This window comes from Plodia interpunctella, chromosome 6 (assembly GCF_027563975.2).
Source record: "Plodia interpunctella isolate USDA-ARS_2022_Savannah chromosome 6, ilPloInte3.2, whole genome shotgun sequence".
Taxonomy (NCBI): domain Eukaryota; kingdom Metazoa; phylum Arthropoda; class Insecta; order Lepidoptera; family Pyralidae; genus Plodia; species Plodia interpunctella.
This window is the reverse complement of record NC_071299.1, coordinates 459996-482757: the sequence shown is the minus strand read 5'-3', so window position 1 is coordinate 482757 and position 22762 is coordinate 459996. Positions and strand designations below refer to the sequence as shown.

Here is a 22762-nt window from a genome sequence, read left to right as displayed (position 1 = left end):
TGCAGACTGTACTCAAGTTTAAATCGATTGAGAATTCTCAATTCAATTTTGGCAAACATTGCGTTCATCTATTATTAAGTTACGAACATAGTTAAACGGAGATTATTATCGCCAAGAATTTTGTGTCTCATCTAAGCCTGTTTCCGGTTTTATTATTGGCTGTGACGCCCTAAACCGTGAGTTCTGCTTAAAAATAATTATTAACGTTCTGACCGAAACAATGGAATTATATATATTTGTCGAAAACGAAACCTCTTTAAAAATTTATACTCTTTAAAAATTCGGTTATGGTTTTACTACTGGCCGCCTGAACGACAAAAACTATCTTTGAGAATGCTGTTGTGTTTGTCTTTTGTGAAGGTTTTTATCCTATGTCATTTATAGAATATAGTCTATTTCTATTAAAGGAAAATTTATTTCACAGCGAAAATAAGAAAGATATGGGATTCGTTGCTAACACAGACATGTTATATCTGTGTTAGCAACATCTGTGTTAGAACAGGTTAATATATTGTACTATTATTATATTACATTAACTAAATGTTGTTAAACAACTAGAAATTAAATCACTTCAATCAGGAAAATGCGTGAACTGACATTGAAAAAAATTATCCGAAATTCTATTTCATAAGAAGATTTTATCTTCATTGTACTTAGTTATTAATAAAAAGTAGTGTTTTATGAAAACAAAATTCAGATCCAATTCATTATGCGGATGTGTGGTTTTATTCGACTCGTAAATCGTTAACAACGCCTTTTGCCTATAGCTGACCTAAAGGTTAGACGTGGAAAAACATTGGTAATATAATTTAAAATACAACAATCAATTGAATCACACATTTTATCTAGAGTTTAAAATTTCATATTGATAAATTCAAACAAAAATTAGCTCATGAAAACTTATGACTAAAAAATTATGACTAAGTACTTAAAATAAATGCAAACTCGAAATTCCCAATAGGACAATGGACATCCATAATTCATTTCAGCGGAATAAAGATGAATTATTTATACAATCAGAAAGTTATAATGTCCATGATTTACGAGAACTATCGGTCATAAAACTTTGGTATGCTGTTGTCTCTTTCACACGGTCTGTGCATCCCGCTCTGTCCTACAGGAGTTTCCTCCATTCAGTCCGATTTGCGATTTTCTTTGAGACAGTCGCTCGCTGGGAGTCTTGACTTTTCGCGGACAAAAGTTTGACAAAATGTTAAAGTATTTTTTATAAATCCTCTATGATGCAGTGAAACATGGATTAAATTTTTCATGCATTAACTTTTAAACCTAGATGAAAATTTATGTGCTGTTTAAACCTAAGCTGTACGAAAATAAATTGAACTGTTCGTGTATTGTAGGTGTTTATTACCAATTCGTTATTCAGAGCGTTGTAATAAAATATTACAGTAACTACTTAACCTATTAAACACATGAATGTGAAATTATTTTATGTGAAAATAATAAAGCAATAGTGTAATGGATGTGTCAAAATAATTGTAGATCTAGTTCAAGTTTATCTATGATGTTTTCTAATGCCACTTTAAAGGATTTTTTGGCCCTGGAAGGGTTGAAAGTGAACGGGACAGGCTTGAATGGTACCTATCATTTTGGTGAAGAACTGGACATATTTTTTCAACCGGAAAAAGTGTTAATAACTTTGTATGTGCCGATCATATTGCTGTCGTTTGTGGCGAACATTCTGCTCATAATTGTTGCTGTGAAATGCAATTACACGAAAAGGTATATTATTTCTTTTATTATTTTTATATGTTTCGCTCGGGTTTCATCGAAATTGGTCAATAGTTTTTGAATTTATTCATTACAATTACAAAAATTACAAATCTTTTCGCTTTATAATATAAATATGAATATATGGATATAATATTTGTGTTTTTGTATTTTGAAATTGTTTTTACAATTGTGTTTTTGAAAATATTTCTATTTCGTATTTGTCATTTATGAGAAAATGTACTCCTTGTCTGTAAAAATAATTGGAAATATGTTTTTTTTTTCAAACTACAAATAAATAGATAAATATATTAGGACAAAATCACACAGATTGAGCTAGCCCCAAAGTAAGTTCGAGATTTGTGTTATGGGATACTAATCCAACGATACTATATTTTATAACAAATACGTTATATACGATAAACATCCAAGACCAGGGCCAATCAGAAAAAGATCATTTTCCATCATGACCCGATCGGGGTTCGAACCCGGGACCTCTCGATTCAGAGGCAAGCACTTTACCCCCTGCGCCACCAAGGTCGTCGAAACAAGGCATGATGCAGCCTATATATAGTAAATTGACAGCAGACATTTTTTTCAAAGTGACAGCTTCATTTTTATCCATGAGTCCAGTGGTCACGTGGACAAATCAACCTTGACATGTCCATATATACTTAAATATATAACTTTTACTTAAAGTACTTATATTTAAAATAATTTCTTTACCAGATTTAACAATGCAACAATAATTTACATACTTTGACACGATATATATCTTTGATCTTGGTCGCAGTTGGGTAAAAAGAGAAAATATTTAATTATAGTTGCTCACAGGAAGCTTGCGGGCAACACATAAATTAATGTCTGTCGTTGGAAGTTTACATAATGGTAAATGGAAAATTCCACAGTTATTTCATCAATAAATACTTGAAACTTTTAGGTCAGAATCAAAAATATTTAAATTTTACACTTTGACTAATTCAAAAGGCTAATTAAATATATTGAATGCTACAACATCACTTCATCATTCTGATTATTTAATTTCAATAAGTTCTGTAATTATTCAAATAATATTGTTAAACTATCGTTTTGTGGCAACGTTTATATTGCCACCCTTTCTAATCCAGACATTTGGGTTGAATGACTGGTGGATTCAATAATAGCGGTTTCGCCCACGTGAATATCCTTTCCAAGAAAAGGATCGACGTAAAATCTCAATCTTTGTGTCAATGTTAATATTTTCAAGTTTTCCGCAACGTGTCCCGTCTCGTGTTCCGGTACGCGTCTCGTCCCATTTCCCGCTACATATCTAATAACGTTTCCTGGAAGGTGTTCAGTCCATTTAGTGCTTAGAGGGGTAAAATATAGATATAGTTCAACATTCGAAATTCAAATTCAAAATTCTGTATTCAATTTAGGATCGTCACATATATTTTCATTCTACAAAGTATTTCACACCATAAGAAATAAAATATATTATACTTAGATATAGGTATGTAGTGCATTTAATAAAATAGAGCAAAATATTACAAGTAAAAATTTATGTACTGTTTAATATAAATATTTAATATATTACCACGTGAAATATTACTACGTAATTTATGTCTCTTGTACAAACGTATCTTTGAATTTAGATTTGTGTGTATATATGTGTGTTAGTACAAATATAAATCTTTATATTAATATATTACTTTCCATTTCCCATTTTATTTTACATTAGGATTTTTTGAGCTTTGACGTCGCTAACACAATTTCTAGGTATATAAATTATTGTTTTTGACAATCTAAATTAATTTGTCAATAAATAACCAATTGTTTATGTCATTAAACTATCGGCCCGTTCCGGCTTCACTCAGGAAAAAACAATAAATTGTAAACCCAAAATTTTCTATATGAATCATACAATCTATTGGTGAAACCAGCTTGAAAATCCGTGAAGAAGTATTTGAGTTTATCGCGAACAGACAGACGTGGCAGAGGATTTTGTTTTATCATATGTAAGTCATTTAAAACTTTAAAACATATTTTGATTTCTCATGACATTTAATCAAATAATCACGTGCACTGAGAATAAAATCAATGATTGGTCGCGCCCTTAGTCCCTCTCTGCCCGGACCAGATGTTAGGACCATTCCTATTGTTAGAAAACATATGGCTTGTTTTGCCACGTTTGTTGATAGACGCATTGTCGTAATTTAAAACCACAGATTTTCGGAACTACGAAATAAAAGGGGATTTTTTGTAGACTTAGTCTGTATAATATTTTATGAAAGTTATATTAATATTACAGTGTTTATATTTGATTATAATTTTAATTTAGTTGACTTAAGTTTTATAACGATGTTGAAGCAGTTGTTAAAGTCTAAAGTGTTTATGCTAATCGGGCGTATTGTAAAAGGTAATTAAGAGAAAGAAAGGCTATAAAACTGGAGGTTCTTCTCATGTTCAATAGGAGAACCTATCACTATCCTACTTCCTATTAATATTTAAAGTTTATAAAGATGTATGTATGTTTGTTATCTTTTCGACGAGCTCGGTGGCACAGTGGTAAAGTTCTTGCCACTGAACCGAGAGGTCCCGTGTTCAATCCCCGGTAGGGTCATGATGGAAAATGATCTTTTCCTGATTGGCCCGGATGGTCTTGGATGTTTTTCTATATATGTGTATTTGTTATAAAATATAGTATCGTTGAGTTAGTATCCCATGACACAAGTCTCGAACTTACTTTGGGGCTAGCTCAATCTGTGTGATTTGTTCAAATATATTTATTTATTTAAAATCTATTGAACGGATCGTTGAACCTGGAATAATATATTACATAGACACATCGACTCTGTCGACTCAGAGATAAAGATGTTGTGTTATGGTACCTACAAGTTTGTTACGTTTCAAAATATATCTTTAAGAACTTGTAAATTTTAAATTAATTTTTTAAAAAGATATGCGGAAAATTATTATTACATTTGTGTCTGTTATTAAATAGAATTTCTCTTCGTGACTTAAAATCGACTAAATAATGTACTGTATAAAACTGATACAGTATATAATATTATACATTATAATGTACCTACAAGGTACTGACCGACATTCGGATTATTCCGTCCCGTCGTCTCTCAAGAAAACTAACTAAACAATCAAATTATAATCATTACTTTCTCAGTAATCGTTAGAGGAACTTATATTCCGTTGTTATACTATTGATTTCTCCGTAGGGAACAAACTTTTGTAATATCTTCTTGTGTGGGTGTTTGCACATTAGAAAAACGTTTCCTTTCGTTTATAATATGTGCGAAAGTTTTGTATATTATATTAAATGAAAACAAAAAGTACATTAAAACGACCTCCACAGTCACCCATTACTGAAGGTCCTTGGTTAGATAATCAGCGCAGGCAAATATTTACAGCTGAGATTAAAAATGTTTGTCTGGGGTTCTGGGTGTATGTGCCCTGTAATTGTGTATGAAACCCACGATACAAGCTTAGTAGTTAGTGTGGGTCATTGAGTGTTGTACATTAATATTAGTTATAGTGTGTAATGTAATGTACAGGAATAGAATAATCCAATCGAAAATTCCTAGATTCGAATCCTGCAATTTTAGTTATTTCCGATGAAGCTTTAAGACGCTGATCGCCGCACACTAGCGCCACAATCGCATTTCTATCAATTTATTTTATTTTTTAGCAACAATAATAAATAATTATTAACACTGTAACTATACTGTAATGTAACTAGTTTTAGCATTAAACTTACATATTTTGTTAGCAAACTTATAACAACGTGACGTTTGACCTTTTTGACCCCAATTTTATCTGACATTTCTTGTAATAGGATGAGTAGATGTAACTTTATTTCTTACTCGTGGATATGCCTTTTGTGATTTATTTCGATTACATGTTCTTATTGAAGGACAAAGGTTAAGACCTTAAAGTATCCTTTAACACATGGCGCAAAAGTACTGTTCACTTTGTGAACTGTGATAAAAATATATTTAAAGTATATATAAAAATCTAATATATGTGGAAACCGACGGTATATTAATATAAGATATTTTAATGGAGTTAATTCGTAATCATAGAATACATACAAGTTTTTTTTATAATATTATCTGAAATCTACATATGATTAGATACTGATTAAATTTATTTCATTCAAAAAACCTTATTGTGTGTCTATAACAAGAAATTTCTTATCGACAAGATTCAAAAATATTTATTGACAAAATCTGGACAATGAAAATAGTTTTCTCTCGTTACGTTGGAGGTATGGAAATTGAAGATAAAAGAAATATGAAAAATTCTTTTGAAGTTACTTTCCCAGAAATTGACTATTGCGTATTTTGTGTTTTTCTATGCAGATTAAAGTTAACGTCAAACTTGACTGGCGCAGCCTTCTCTTATTGTCAATTATCTAACAAAAGTTGTGTGACGATATGCGTAAATTATTATTTTTGAGAAATCAGTTTTAGCCTCTTCATTAATATGAAGAGGATAAAACTAAAACTGATTTCTAAATATCCTAGAAAATCAAATCCTTAGTGTGAATAAGATTTATTTCTAGGACGAATGTATTTTCCAAAATACGCAAAGTTAAATAGATTCAAGGGATAATAAACTAAAAAATCTTTAAAGGAAAACATTAAAGTAAAATCGAAATGTCGATTTTTCGTTTAATTTCTACTTGTTTCAATATTTGCACTCCAGAGTTTCAACAACATTAGAGAGTTCAACGATTGACATTTGACGGGTTATAAATAAAGAAAAAAAAAACATTGTTAATTGTAGACTTATCAGTGATGATATAAATAAAATTTTTTTGAAAACAAGACTTTAACTTAAAACTGTATAATTAAAATGAGCGTAATTCTCTAATTCCAGTACACTTTACAGGTACTAGTTCAAATTATTGAAAATTAGTCAAAGTTTCTTGTAGCGTACAAAAATTAATAATTGATAGCTATATTTTAAAGTAATCTAAAATATTTTAAAATATAGTTCTGCTGCGCCGAAATTTATTGCAGGCCTCTAGGGTTTGATGGAGAAACCGTTGTTTATTAACCTCGTGTCTAAAACTGCTAGATTTTAATAAAATCTTGTATGTATTCAGGTACAAGATTTCAAATATAGTAGTTTAGCCATAAAAGCATAACATATACATACATATTATTAAAAAGTTTTATAGTATTACTAAAACATCACACAAAAACAACTGAATGGAATTTGATGCGGTTTTGACAGTTGTATAGCTTAAGGTCTAATTTAAAATTTGGTATATGTATCATCGCCATACGTTGCTTCCAACCAGAGATATAGGGATAACGCACTTTACAAACAATAATTTTTTTTAATGTTTTTAGGAAAACAGTTATCAAATAGAGCTTATAATTTGATATAAGTTATCAACAAATGTATTATCAACATGTTATACTATTACTACATTTAATAAATATATGTAGATTTAAATAAGTAGACATATAAGTATATAGACAAATCACACAGATTGAGTTAGCCCCAAAGTAAGTTCTAGATTTGTGTTGTGGGCTAACTCAACGATATAATTTAAATCTTTTATCATTTGTGACGACCTCGGTGGCGCAGTGGTAAAGTGCTTGCCTCTGAACCGAGACTCATGATGGAAACAAACTGTTCTTTTTCTGATTGGCCCCCGGGTCTTGGATGTTTATATATATATGTATTTGTTATAAAATATAGTATCGTTGAGTTAGTATCCCATAACACAAGTCTCGAACTTACTTTGGGGCTAGCTCAATCTGTGTGATTTGTCCTAATTTCTTTATTTATCTGTAAATGTCATAAAATAACATGATATGAGTTACATGGAAAGATAGAAACTATACAAAAATATTTTTTATTCGTTAGTGTTTATTTTTATGTCCATTGGAAAATGTTTAACATCGAAGCATTGCCATATTATTTGTTGCAAGACATCTATATTGCATAAAAGTTACAATTTTGTCGGAAACCATCACAGTAAGTTTTATTTAAAACAAATTCACCTCTTATAGAACCTGTAGTTATATAAACATTTATCTGCCCTTTCTATAAAAGCGTATATAAATTGGTTGCCATGCTTATAAAATCAGATTTTCTTCACTTAATAATATTATCTGTATCATGTTACGGGAGATATAATTGTTTTGTTTTCTACGAAAAAATTCCTAACTTTCGTTGTAATTCTTTGTGGAGTGTATAATACAAATACCACCGAATAATGATATAATAAGTTTAACAAGTTACGTAAACATGTGATCTAACTTGAGATTACCTAAAACAAATATTCTTTATGACTTATAAAAAAAATTCTGCTGATAAGTTTTGAAAAAATCGTTTTCGTTATTTTTATAAAAGTTAAAAATACTCTATAATTATTTTATGAGATCAATGTAAAAAAAAACTGTTTTCATACTGAAAATTTCAAATTATGTATTTTTAAATTGGATGTAAAAAGTGTCTATGTACGCTATTTTTACGTTATGTTATAAAGTAATTTCTCAAAAGCTTATATTTCGGATTTACTTATCACTGATATTTCGGAACGACCACTGCTGAGAAGAAATGCCGAAAGAAACTAATTGAAATAGTCGGACTGTAGTTATTGAAAGGTGATTTATTTATATGTTATATATGTTGTATATAATGTGGTTAGCTCAATCAAGAGAGTGCTGACTGATTCTTTTCATAGGCAATCTGAAATTCTCAACATCACCAATAAGCATAGATAAATAAAAACACAATAAGCCATATAGCTACCCGTGAAATTCAGAATTCGCAATTCATGACTGTCTTTCCCATGGGATACCTACATTTTCTCAACACATTAACGCTAAAATATCTAAAGATCAGTAAGATACTTTTACTTTGAAATTTCCACGAAGCGCAGCTAATAGAAAACAATCAATTCCTGTATACAAATTAAAACTGCAGTTGGTTCATACATGCATAATTATTTTAATTGAGACTTGTATGCAGACATTACATTAAACTCAATTAAAATGTTATCGTTAGTAAATTTATATTCATTCATGAAAATGCAGTGGCGATTGATAATTTATTTTACTGAATTGTTGAGCAATAAATGCAGAATTTAAAGACAACTCTCAAATGAGAGAGATGAGAGAGAGGTTTTTAAAGGCCGGCCAAATGTAGGCAGCTAATTTGGATTCTGTATACCACGAGTTAAACTAACTTTTCCCGAAAAAATATTCTGTCATTTTTTCAGTCAGGCCTTTAGGCGACGTGAATTAAATCTGACAATCAGTGTTAGCAGTAACACACTTGAAAAGAAAGAAGAAAGATCCAAAATAATATTTGTCTTGTCGTCGTTCAGTGACGTTTTAAAATCCAGACAAATGAATTCATTAACAGCCTCTGACGGAACGTCCAAATTATGTCTATTTATACACGCCAGTTCGCGTTAGGTGAGGGCACAGTTTGAGGAATTCTCTGCTATCCATTTTACTTTACCCTACCTATTTCCCGCGGGTTTGCCCACAAAACAATAGTGATCTATTGTACTGTTCGTACAGTTGTACGAGTATCTAAGTATTAACTCTCCCTCGCATGTTTCCTCTTACATTCGCATAAAAAACCTTAAAATTTTGAAGATTTTCCTGTGAATATACAGCCGGCTACCAGCCTTACTTTTTTTATTTTCTTTATTAGAAGTTTGAGTGCGTTCAATAGCCTAATGGAAAGCAGAAATTCCTTTTTATTGGCGAAAGAACAGAGAACAACTCTACAGAAGAACACGAATATTATAAACTAAACTATTTACCTTGAAGATACCTGAATTATAGAATTCGGATATGAATGCGGGGAGAGAACTCCAGACCTCAGCAGTTCGCAGTAGGAATGTGGAACCAGATCGGGAGATATGACGAGGTTTCTTTCGTTCTTCTTTCCCGGAAGGACGTATCCCATGGATATCATACGATGCAACTAAAAGACATTACCTTGGCAGCTGACAGGTAACATTTTAACATTACAACATCTTTAGAGTGGTGAACAACCCCATCATCATCATATCGAGTGTGTTATAGCTAACACTTGTGTCAGATTTTATTCAGGCCACCTAAAGGCATCTGACATGACTTTTATGACTACTTACCGCCATCTAGTCACAGGAAGTCGCATATACACTAGTGAACTAAACTGCCCACCAGTGTGTGCAAGTTTCCTCATGATGTCCTCCTTCACCGAAAGCAAGTAGTGTTCTATGAAAACTACTACCTATATATGAGTCCGATTGGTATACAAACTTATATGGCACGAGTAGGATACGAACCTGAGACCTTTCGATCCACATGCAGGCATGCGTCTTAACCATTACACCACCACCGCTTCCCAACCCCATAGATCGGTCGTATTCTAGGGCAAGTGAACACGCCATAGTTTTATACCATGTCAATAGGCTGATATTGCCTGCAGCTCTGCCTAAGGTAGCCTATGTTTTACAATGGGTCATTAAGTGTATTTGTACCAACCAAAGGTCATTAAGTGTAATCGGCCCAGCGGTATAGCCGTGGAAGCGAGATAGACTTTTGCATTTATAACACTAGTATGAAAGTATGGATTTAGTATTTTGAGTAAACATTTAAATTGTTTCATCCTGTGTTTACCTCACAGCTTCAACAAACGTGACACGAAGTAATCTCGTCGGGTTCTGCTATTTTCAGGCCTTCTGGCTATGTGCAACGTTTACCAAATTTCATTAAAACTCTGGCCATAGTCTAGGCATTTCTCTCACAAAGAGGACTTTCACTGCATAAGTGTATAGTATAAATCTAATAAATCAAAATCAAAACAAAATCAAATCATTTATTCAGAAATTAGGCCTTCACAGGCACTTTTTCACGTCATATTCTAAATTAAATGATGTTTACCAAAGCTACAAACTACTAGCATTTCGGAACGACCACTGCTGAGAAGAAATGCCGAAAGAAACTCATTCAAACAGTGTTGGTCCCTATTATGCCAGAAGGGCTTACCATTTTTTAAATATAAATTTATGTATAATTTTTTATCAGTAATATAACAATGTAAGTACACAATAAAGTACATGGTCAAAAGGTATACTGAAACATATTATGATTGTGATCAAGTGTTGATGAAAGGAAAATATATATACCCATATATAATTAACCAAACAAAAAAAAACTTTTAATAAAAGATCGAGCTGACCAGTTCCCCCGGCAGCACCCGTTCACGAGTTGACGCGTGAGTCAGCCATCGCGAAGCTCAACCACAATAGAGGGAACCTCCCGACCCGATCCACGACGCCGCTACCGGTTTGACCATTTGAGTGTGCATGACATACTCGATCTCCATAATCTAACATAATAAATACCTATGTTACTTTCAGACACTTGAAGATCACAAATCACGTATATGTTTTACAAGTAAATGTCAAAATACATATATTTTGACATTTACATTTTAACATATAATAAACATGTCAAGAAAATATATAAATAGTAATAAAATAGTAAGATCAAGTGTGAGAGGTGGAAGTTTTAGGAAGGGTCCAAGGTTTTTTATCATTTAAATAGTCGCTAATTGTGTAATAAGCATTAGCCATTAAAGCATTTTTAATATATGATTTAAATTTTGGCATTGGCAAGTTAATAGCCTCTACAGGGAGTTTATTGAACAATTTTACACTTTGACCCACGAAAGACCGCCTTTTTAAGTCGGAATCTGTTCATACAAAATTTATGCCTATTACGAGTGACTACACTGTTAACATCGCTCAATGTTTTATACAGGTGTAAGTCAGATTTAAGAAAAATAAGTACGTCGAAGATGTACTGAGATGCAACAGTCATAATATTTATCGATTTGAATAATTCTCGCAAGGAATCCCGTGGCTTAAGCCCATTGCACAAACGAATTGCTCGTTTCTGTAAAACAAAAAATTTTCCTATATCAACTGCATTACCCCATAACAATAATAACATTTGCCCATATTCGCGCTAGAAATGAATAAATAAATTTATTACGTATTTTATTATTATTATATGATACTCACCCTCGTCTCGTATATGTTCCAAAATTGTATTACATTTGACGTATCCGTATACATACTATTTCAGGTAAATTAAATTGTACGAATTTGAATAATCATCTCAAATTCATATTCTAAGGAGTTGTACTCCGTATATAAAAGTAGTAAAATATTTTAGTGTAATATTTTGAGTGTAATAAACAGCATTTTTTGGAATTCCGTGTATGAATTCATAAATAGATTGATGGAAGAAAAATTGTATTATTATCCTTTAACACAAGTTAACAAAAAAGTTACTTTGCTTACTGTTTAGCTACGAAAATGTTTTCTGTAATATGCTATTCACTTTTAGTTCTTTATTAAGAACAAGACTCATATACAAAGACAAAATACTTTTGTACACATTCCAAATTATAACTGTATGAAACTCACATTAAAACGCTTTAAACTACTATTTACAATCATAAAAACTCGGACATTACTGTAAACAAAGAGAGCAGATGTGAATGAATTGGAGGTTGAAAATCTGCCAAAAGTTTAGTACCTACAGTGTAGATATTAATAGCTCTTAGAACAATAAGATTTTTTTTTAATATAAATAAATAAATATATAGGACAAGCCACACAGATTGAGTTAGCCGAAAAGTAAGTTAGAGACTTGTGTTAGATAACAAATACATAAATAGATAAACATCCAAGGCCCAGATCAGACTGAAAAATATTATTTTAACTAGTTAGCTAACTCGAGGTAGGCTTGACCATAGTATTACTTATGTTTGAGAGAGAGCTCTTGTCCGATTTATTTTAAGACTAGATGTTACCCGTGGCTTTGCTCCCGTGGGAATTTTGAGATAAAATATAGCGCATAGCAATCTTGGATAATGTATCTTTTTAATGGTGAAAGAATTTTTGAAATCGGTTGGGTAGTTTCGGAGATTATCCGCCTCAAACATACAAACTCACAACCGCTTACTTACCTCTTTATAATAATAATAAATATAGATTTTCAAGATCAGTCCTCTTCCTCTCATTCTTGCTTGTCTCGTTGCATTCCCAGCTGTATCGCCAAAAATACTAAGAAGCCATTTAGTCGTTTTTTTTTTCTACATAAATCAGGCAGCAACACCGAATTATGCAAATAGAATTACATAAAAAAATATATTTAACCACAAGACTGAGCTACTGATTCAGCTTTCTAGCTAATATTAGCAATATAAGCCAGTAAGTATATATACGAAGTTCATCGCAATTTCGGTAACACTCCAATGAGAATAACAATTAGTTAAATTCCTAAATATATCTAAGTGGACACGTTCCTTACTATATGGAACTTGTTTTATTGGTAAAACAATGATTGGATATCCGTTTTCGGCGAGCATCTGGGAGATGGAGGTCCGATGGTGCAAATTTTAGATTAGTCATCAAAACATTTTATTTCTTGTGTTAATCTCGACCTTGAATATTTTCTTTTTGCAATACAATAGATAAATCGCGTAGTATAAACCTTAAACGATGTCTCGGCAAATTAAGATTTTTAAATTTAATTTACTTATATATTAATAATGAGATACTTGTACGTAAGCTAAATTTAAATGACCTATCCCAATGACATTTGGTAAAAGTTCAACAGATATTATTGTGTTTTTTTTTATACTAAGCCCAGGGAAATCATTGCTTCCTTTGAGTTCCAAATACATTATACTTTCAAAACAAATTAAGGAACCAAGACGTTCCTGACAAGACGTTCAAGATTTTCCTCTGGCTGGATGGTAATAGATGGGTGACTAAATAAATTTTGACTTTTGTCGCATATTTCATTCTAATTTTAGAAGTAACCTAGATTTGATTAAAGTTGTTCAATTTTATATTGCCTTATCTCTTTTTATGCGTTTTATCGATAGGGATAGTGCAGTTTTAGCTGAGTGATGGCATGTGGTTCCGCCCTAAGACCTGCCGTGGACTGCCTTAACAGCTGATAGGCGACGATATCATTCCTAAAGAGGAATGAGGTCAGGCGATGGCAATTAATTGAATATAATTAAATAATAATGCCAATTTTTTACGCTAACCCTGGGGTTTGAGGCGTCACAGCTACGAATGAAAATTCTCATTCACACGTACAACATAGGATTACGTAGGTTGGTCGTCCACATTCTGCACTCGACACGAACAAGCCTTTGATGTGAAAAATGTAGGTAACAAGCGTGAAATTGATGTCACGTGACGTTATTTTGAAATAATGCTGAATATTTGAAGTGATTGAAATTCCATCGGATTTTTTATGAAACTGAATAATTTTGAAAATAATTGTGAGACTTATAACATCATAAACAACAATGTTTTACGTACAATTTATGATAGGTACTTCATTAGATTTTTCTTTTACACAAAATCAATATTTTTTTAATGGTACGGACACGATTATCATACAAACTTTTACCCCACTTTTTCGAATTTCCAATCAGATTTAGTTTGCGGAAATTGGATGTTGTTAAGGTTATTGTAAACTCCCCTAAACCCTTCGGTCATCAATCATCCGGACTGCCATTGTTAATTGTTTTTGTCAGAACCATTTAAATTAATTTATTGGCTGATCAGACTGATTGAGATCAATTTAGAATACTTCCATTACATACGTATGTATATAACAGTATTGTTACCGGGAGATGGGATCAATATAGCAAATATAAAAAGATTAGATGTCTCATTCCCGAACTGGGTGAATTTCAGGACCGTTTGAACGCGGCGTGTAGCGTTTCATTAGAGTCGCACATTTTTTTTTAATAAAGATTTTTTTTAAAATTAAACATTTATAAAATCAAGATTGTACCAGTACTTTGCTTATTTAGTATAAGATAGGGTATTTAAATCGATTACTGTTTATGGTACAATTTATTAAACACTAATGATAGACCACAGCGGCGTTCAAAACGCTCGTGAAATTCACCTAACTGGAATAGAACCACTCCATATTCTCTTGCCACTGTCACAGTCTTTAGTCGTACAAGGCGATTAAGGGATAAATAGCTTGGATAATTGAAAGGCAGCAGCATTTCCAAAGAGGAAAACCAAGCTAGCTTTTTAAAATCAAAAAGGAACGCGCGCGTTCTTTTTCTTTTTTTAAGTGGATCCCGGGCTGCAGTATGCTAAGAATGTGTGTATATACTTGTGTATATGCACGTGACTGTGCCATTAAATTACTACTAACTCTGTATTACGTGTACTCTTTACAAATTGGTAGTTATAATCCTACCAATTTGTAGAGAGTACACTCGACGTATGACAGTCCGTCAGGGCGATTTCACTAATCTAGCTTATCCTGGGCAATCTCTGCCTATTTCATTCCTATGTTAATAAATATTATATCTCTCTTATCTGAGTGTTTTCTCGGTTATTTACTCAGCCATTGAGAGTCGGAGTCCAGGATCCGCTTTCATATTCTTGCGTTTTCACTTCGCACTGTCGTCGGCATCCCTAGTTGTCAGACCAATGGCGCGCGTATCATCCTTAACGATCTTCTGCCGCACGTCGCCGAACCAGCGCAGGTATTATACTCCTTGCGAATTCGAACACACATTCAACGGAGAACACATGTCAATAAAATATTAATCTAATTACTGTAGGTAAACAAATCATGTCTGTTCCACTATATCATTCCTCCGTAGAGGAAGGGCCGTCAATTAACAGAATTAATTGATTAGACTCTGGTTTTAATGAAGTTCGTTCTCGAATATGTCTGGCCCTGATCACCTTACCTAAAACAAATTAAATAAAAATGAAAAAATGCCGATATAATTACAAAAGCGACCTAATTCTAAATAAATTGAGATTCTGATGATTGTCAAAGCATTTGCCCGCGGCTTCGATCGCGAAAATTTATTATATGATTATTATATATAGGTATCTCGGGTTCTAAGCAATGTATTGCAATTTTAATAGTTGACCATCCACTATATATCTGTGAAAACCGCATCAAATAGTTTTTGAATGATGCGTGAATAAACAAACAGACAAAATGACAGACAGACAAAAAGTCTATAAAAATGGTTTTTGCTTCTGTTGGACCCATAAAGACCTCCCATAATACAGTTTTTTATATGAAAGAAACATAGAAAGAAATGCCGAAATAAACTCATATATGTTTTTACATATACTCACATATTTTTTTCTAATAGTACAACAAGGTGTATGAAGTACATGGTCAAAAAGTAAACGTGTTCTGATCGTGATCGAGTGCTGATAAATTATATGTATATGGCGGTGACCAGCATCCCCCAGCGATACCCATTCACGAGTTCATATTTAATTTAAATCGTTGTTCCACGATCTGTGCGTTGTTTCATAACCAAATTACAATCGAGTTATACTATAAATTAGAACGTGTACGTGGACTAAGTGTACATTTATGACATGTACACATTTATGCAGTACATTTAAATATTACAATAGTGGAATTTTCATAGAAAACAAATGCATTTAACTATATGTTGATATTTTTACTCAATGAACGATTTCCAAAAAACTCTAAACAAAGTCACTCAAAATCTAGACATATAAATTCTGAAAACGAGACCTTTAAGAATAGATTTATCGGACACGGATATGAATAATAAAATTAGATATATTAATGTACAACACGTGTATCGAATTATCTGAAAGATGTTAATATATATATATATATATATATATATATATATATATATATATATATATATATATATATATATATATATATATATATATATATATATATATATATATATATATATACAATAATTTTGTAAATACATGCTTTGTAACAAATTACAAACCACCAAACGTCACAAAAACATCTTTTGTTAGAAAATTGCGACAAACGCAACCGGGAACTAAATAAAAATCATTATATTACACACTGCCTAGATTCATAGTCGATTCGATCATAGTTACTGGATCACGATATTAATTAACTCTACAAACATACTGATATTGAAGCAAGTATATTGGGGCGATACACATAATTTATGTTGACATGTTGGTACAGCATTAACATCTACTCATAATATTGCATAATAGATTATACTGTTCCACGGATTAAGGTATCTTATGGATAGTTTTTATATGCTTTTATTTAACAGAAAACAGACAATTCTTGTTACAGGCAATTTTTGTAGAAACTGTGATAGCTGTACAGATTTCAACATTTTTTTACTATTTCTTTTGAGGTTTTCCCCTGCTTTAATGAAAGAACATCTACTTTACTGAAAGATCGAATATCTGCTCCAGGAATCGGTTGAGGATTGCGACAGATCTTCTAAAGCATAAAGCAAGCATCGGAAACCTGCACATTGTTCACACATTGCACATTCGACAATTCAGTTCACTAGTGTAGTGTGCCTGCGACTACTTGCCACTAGATGTCAGTCGGTAGTCGTAGTCATGTCAGATGCGTTTAGGCGACTTGAATAAAAAAAATACACCAGTGTAAGCACAATAACGCACTCGATATGAATGAATGAACCAAAGCAATTGTGGTTAAACTGAAAAGAAATCCTCACTTGCATCGCTCGCTCGGTCAATAAATACTTCAGAGCTTCTGTACAGGGTACGTTAACTTCTCAGAACCTAGACAAATAGTTGTGTGAACTAAAGTTCCCAACACATTTGATCCGCGCCTCAGTCAGTCGCGTTATTCCCAACTTCAAAGTTTGTCTGGGACTTAGGGCTGGATTAGACAGGCTATGCAATGATTTTCTTTCTTTCTTTTCAAATGTCCTTTTGCTAACACTGGTGACAAATTTTATTCATGTTGCCTAAAGGCATCATGTTGCATAAAATATACTATGCAGGGCAAACTAAAGCTAAATTTATTTAACAGAGAAGAATTTCGTTTGTTATAGTTATGAAATTTTACTGGGTACTTCGTAATTTTTGACAAATAAAATTCCATTGGTTTTTCAAAACATAGTTTCATTTAGCACAGCATAGCAGTCCACAGAGAGAAGCGGTGGTGGTGTAATGGTTAAGACGCCCGCCTATGGATCGAAAGGCCACATGAGTTTGTATAACAATCTGACTCATGTATAGTAGTAGTTTTCATCGACCACCACTTGCTTTCGGTGAAGGAAAAGATTGTGAGGAAACCTGCACACTGGTTCATTCTTATTAACTTGTGTGTGAAATGGAGAAGGCAATGGCAAACCACTTAATTAATAATGCCAAGAAAGTTGTTGTGTGTAATTCATTCCACGTAATGGCCACGACCCTTACCCATGAGAAATAAGACTATGAAGAGAGCAGAGCGCTAGTCGAGCTTAGACCTTAAAGCCGGTTGAGCATAGATTTTTCATGTACAAAACTTATTCCGAAATAATACGCAAAGTATATGCATAACATCCTATCATTTGGGTTAAGGCCATATTAACGTAGGTTTTCAAAATGACAAAGTTATTTGTTACACTGACTCCGGGCATTTACGGCATAACAGCCCCGAACCCAACCAGGAACAAGCGGAGATGAGTGACTATTTTTTACTTTATGTCGTAGGCACCTTGAGTATTATTAATCAAGTCAGTTGAAAATCGAGAAGTGGCACTTAAATTTGAAGATTTGATTACCTCGAGTGAGAGCCAGCATAATTGGATTACTTCACACGTGACGGAGTAATGGCTGTGATGACTCCGGCGTCGTGTCGTCGACGTAACGTGCTTAATGTCATTATTTATTCATATCTTAATGTCGACTAAATACACAGACATCATCATAATAAAATGTGTTTACGCTGTTTCTTGTAATAGGATTGTGGAAATCGTCAGAATATTTATTTAATTAATTTTGACGTGACAACGTCTTAAATTAGGTTGCGGCTGGGAGTCACTTATGAAAAAGTGTAACGCCCGGTAACGTTACGATGAGTCACCGAACGAGAGAGGCCCGCCGAATGCCTTGCGTCTCTCTCCCACTCAACTATGATCGGTCTGCCGCGCGCGTAAAAAGACGTTGTCACGTAAAATCTTCGCCCGTAAAACCGTCTTTACAGGCAACTATTTTTTTATTTTATTTTTTAATTCTTAAGTGCTTTTATCTATACAGATGTTTCTGTCCGATCGTATTCAAAGACTAAAATTATATCTAAAATAATTACAGTTCAAATATTTTGCTGGAATTCGATAACAGAAAATTTACCGAAACAGGAAAAATCGTTATTATATGGCGCGTATCAAATTGTAAGCAAAAGTTAGTAAATATTCAGTATCGAGAAGCTGTATACCTATGAGAATGATACCTTTGCAATTTTAGTAATTTATCTCAAAACTATAAGGATTCATGTTATACCACGAATACACAATTCGTGGGTATCGTCTATCTAAACTTTCAATGACATTACGAACTAACAAAAATATATTTTGTCAAGCAAAGTGGGTGGGGTAGCAGCTATACAATACTATGTTTGTATAATATTTTATTTGTATCTGTCGTACTTTCACCGAAAATGCTTATGACGAGACATTCGTATTAGACGCAGAATTCTATAGCCAATTTTGTTGCTACCATTGGTTCTTATGGGAATCTGTCTCCTACGACCAGTTATTAATTCATATTTATGAAATTACTAGCTTTTTCCCCGGCTTCGCCTGCGTTAGTTTCCTACGGGAACAGTTGTTTTTCCCAGATAAAGGTTCAAAAGATTACAATATGTTCTTCTCCACACTTTAAACTACGTGTACGCAAATTTTCTAGAACATTGGTTGAGTAGATAGAGTGTGAAGAGGTAATAATCAAACTTGCTTTCGCATTTAAAATATTAGTTAGGTTTAGGTTATTTAGTCAAAATATACCTATAATATTTTATATCAACTCCACTTCTCCCTTTCTGATTTTAACCGATCTGTTACATTTCTCTTTGCCATATCCTTCTTCGCTCTTCCTATACTTCTTTTCCCACTCAATCTCTTGTCCTGTACTATTTATACAACGTTATTCTGCTTATAACGTGCCCGTATCATCGAAGCTTATTGCTATCAAAATTTTCTGTGTTTGGTGTTGCTTTCCGACTTCCCATTCCTTATCCGTTCCTTATCGTTACTCATAATCGGTTTAGCAAAAATAATTTTATTGTCCATTTTTCTTTTATGGACGACCACCAATGAGATGGGCGGACGAAATAATGAAAGTCGTAGATTGTAGATAGATGAGAGACGCAGAGGACAGAAGAGGGTGGCGTACACGAAGAGAGGCTTACGCTCAGCTAAAAATATGACGATGACGATCTCCATTTTTCTAACAGTAGTTAATTAAGTAAAACTTACTACTAGTAATTTTAAATATTTAATTATTAATAATTTTATTCAAAGATTAATTTGTATCAAGGATTATTCCAATATTAACAAAAACCTTTTCATTAGGTATATTCGTTTTTAACATTTCATTTTGTGTTCAAAAGTCGCTGCTTAGATGTTTAGACAAACATTTTTCCACATCAAAAGACAGAATATCAAATTAATTCTGATTTGAGTTTATTCGAGGAGGAATTCGGCCGAGGCGAAGAATTCATAACTTTGATAAATTATAATGATTGGTCGCAATCAAAGGTGTTTAATTTATTTAAATATAGATATTTTGAACTCTTACTTATGAATATGAAGTGCAAATAAAGGGCTAATATTCTTTTAGCATAATGCATTGATATTTTTTTTGTGATTCTGAAAGATTGCCCTTTTGCACGAGACGAGAAGGGATAGCCCAAGCAACCTTAAATCTGGAACCCTATTCATTTAAATAGGTAAAAATTAGTTATTAATATAGTTTTAAAATACAAATTTAACATGGTTATTTACAAATTTAACATTTACTATGGATTCTATCCGAAATAAAGAATAATTTGTTAATTATATAATGTTAAATTTTAGTAATTCATTCATTACCATATTAATTAATTTAAACTTTAATTACCATATTAATTAATTTGGCTTCGATGATATGGTCATACGTTATGAGCAGGGAGGAAAATAATATTGTAAGAAAGGTTATGGATTAGAAATTGAAAGGGAAAAGTAGGGGCAGGCCGAAGAAGAGGTGGATTGAGTGCGTTAGGCAGGATATGGCTACAAAGGAAGTAACAGATCGGTTAACATCAGACAGGGAGAAGTGGAGGAGACTGACATGCTGTACCGATCCCACATAGAGTGGGATAAGGGTAGGCTGATGATGATTAATTAATTAAAACTTCATTGAATAAAATATGGGTCGTAATATTATAATTGGTGGACTTAAGCATCTAACATTTAACGATTGATACATTCATTTGAATAATTAACGGTACATTGCACCGGTCAATTGACTGAACGACGTCAACTTTAACCTGCACAGAAAAACGAAAAGTTCGCCATTTTATCTAAACAACGGTGCGCAGATTAAAGTTAACGTCAAATTTGACCGTAACTCTAAGATAACTAGAAGTGTATATGTTTCTGTAAAAGCCCGTATATAGGTAAATCTTAGGTTTTTTCAGAAAATCTTAGGATTTACCGGCATGGGTTGGTAAATGTAAGGATTTATAAATAATTGACGATATTTTCGGGTTTTTGCCATTGGAATTTAGTATATGCTAGGTTTTGCTACTGACGGCTGGTAAATGTTGGTTTTGGGAATAAAACAATGAGTAATTCTTATTAATCATTTATTTTCTGTCAAAACCTTACATATTTTTATGTAGGTATCATAATTATGAGAGTAATTAATTAACTAAGTAATTAGTCAAATCCTTACCTATTTTAAATTATTTTCATTTGGTAAGTATTTGTTTTTTATGAATCTTTTTAACTTTTAAAGGTAATATATTTAAAGGTAAGGTATAACCTTTAAAATACTTCTTAAATAGTAAAAAATAATAAAAATAAAATTATTTTCTCAACATTTACCGTGCCTTTGACCTAAATCTTAAGATTTACCAAGTGAATGGTGGTAAAAGTTCGAATCGCAAAATTGTTCGGACTTTTACCATTAACAGTTGGTAAATCTTAGGTTTTACTGGAATATCTTAGTATTTACCGTAGTTCGTGCTTTTACAGTAACATATACTTATATGCTTGTCCGCAATTATGATACTTTTATTTATACATAATGTCGAATTCCAGGAAAACGGAATTTCCAAATAATTTCGGTTGCGACACTCCGTGAATGTGTGATATTTTCACGAAAATTCTGTGAAAGTTATTATACATTCTTATTTGCAATAATAGGTATTAAAAACTCCGAATTTTTAACAATGTTCATCGAATAATTTGCGCCGAAAATTTCCGTATTAATAATGAATCACCAGATGACGATTCAATAGTTTTTTCTTAACCATTGTATTGTTTTATATATTTCGGAAAATATTTTAATTATAAATTATTTCTATTCGAAAAAGGAACAAACAACTATAAAATTTCATAAATTCCTATTCGAAAACAAGGAAAAGTATTTTTTTGTTATAATAAAGTTGCAAAAAGGAATACACATCGAAAAAAGTAATTGCAATGCATATTGCAATACTGAAACCTATTGAAATACTGAAACGAAATCCAGAAAACAAATGTATTACATAATTTTTCTCTTGTTACAGTGTGACGAACATATTTCTGGTCAACTTATCGGCTGCAGACCTTCTGGTTACGGGCGTATGCATGCCCACACAGCTCAGCAAAGCCATCACTGTGCTGTGGTTTTATGGGGAAACTGCCTGCAAGATTGTCAACTATATCCAAGGTAGAGTTTCATATCACATGAGTAGGGAATCGGAACAGAGGCAAAGCTCACTAAGGAGCATCCAAAATTGTTACCTATTTTATTAGGGTTGGCAAATTTTATTTATATAAAATAAACATTTATCCGAATCTAGCTATTTACACTTTTTTGACTACGTATGTAAATAAATATTTTCACTTTATTCCACTAAAAGCAATTTAAAATTCGTCAATTTTTATCACATAAAATAGCGCAGGAGGGTAATTATGGAGCGGTAAATATTTTTTGGAACTACTTTTAAAGAAC

General features: G+C 32.4%; 1 protein-coding gene across 1 annotated transcript in view; it reads left to right on the top strand.

Moving 5' to 3' along the window:
• The first annotated feature begins 1154 nt into the window (after window positions 1–1154).
• LOC128670933 (neuropeptide FF receptor 2-like) overlaps window positions 1155–22762 on the top strand; it is a 46993-nt gene continuing 25385 nt past the window's right edge. Inside the window, exons 1-2 of the mRNA XM_053746961.1 lie at window positions 1155–1740; window positions 22335–22477. Of these exons, the coding sequence (XP_053602936.1) occupies window positions 1481–1740; window positions 22335–22477 (403 nt within the window). The 5' untranslated portion in view covers window positions 1155–1480. The remainder of the gene's footprint in view (window positions 1741–22334; window positions 22478–22762) is intronic.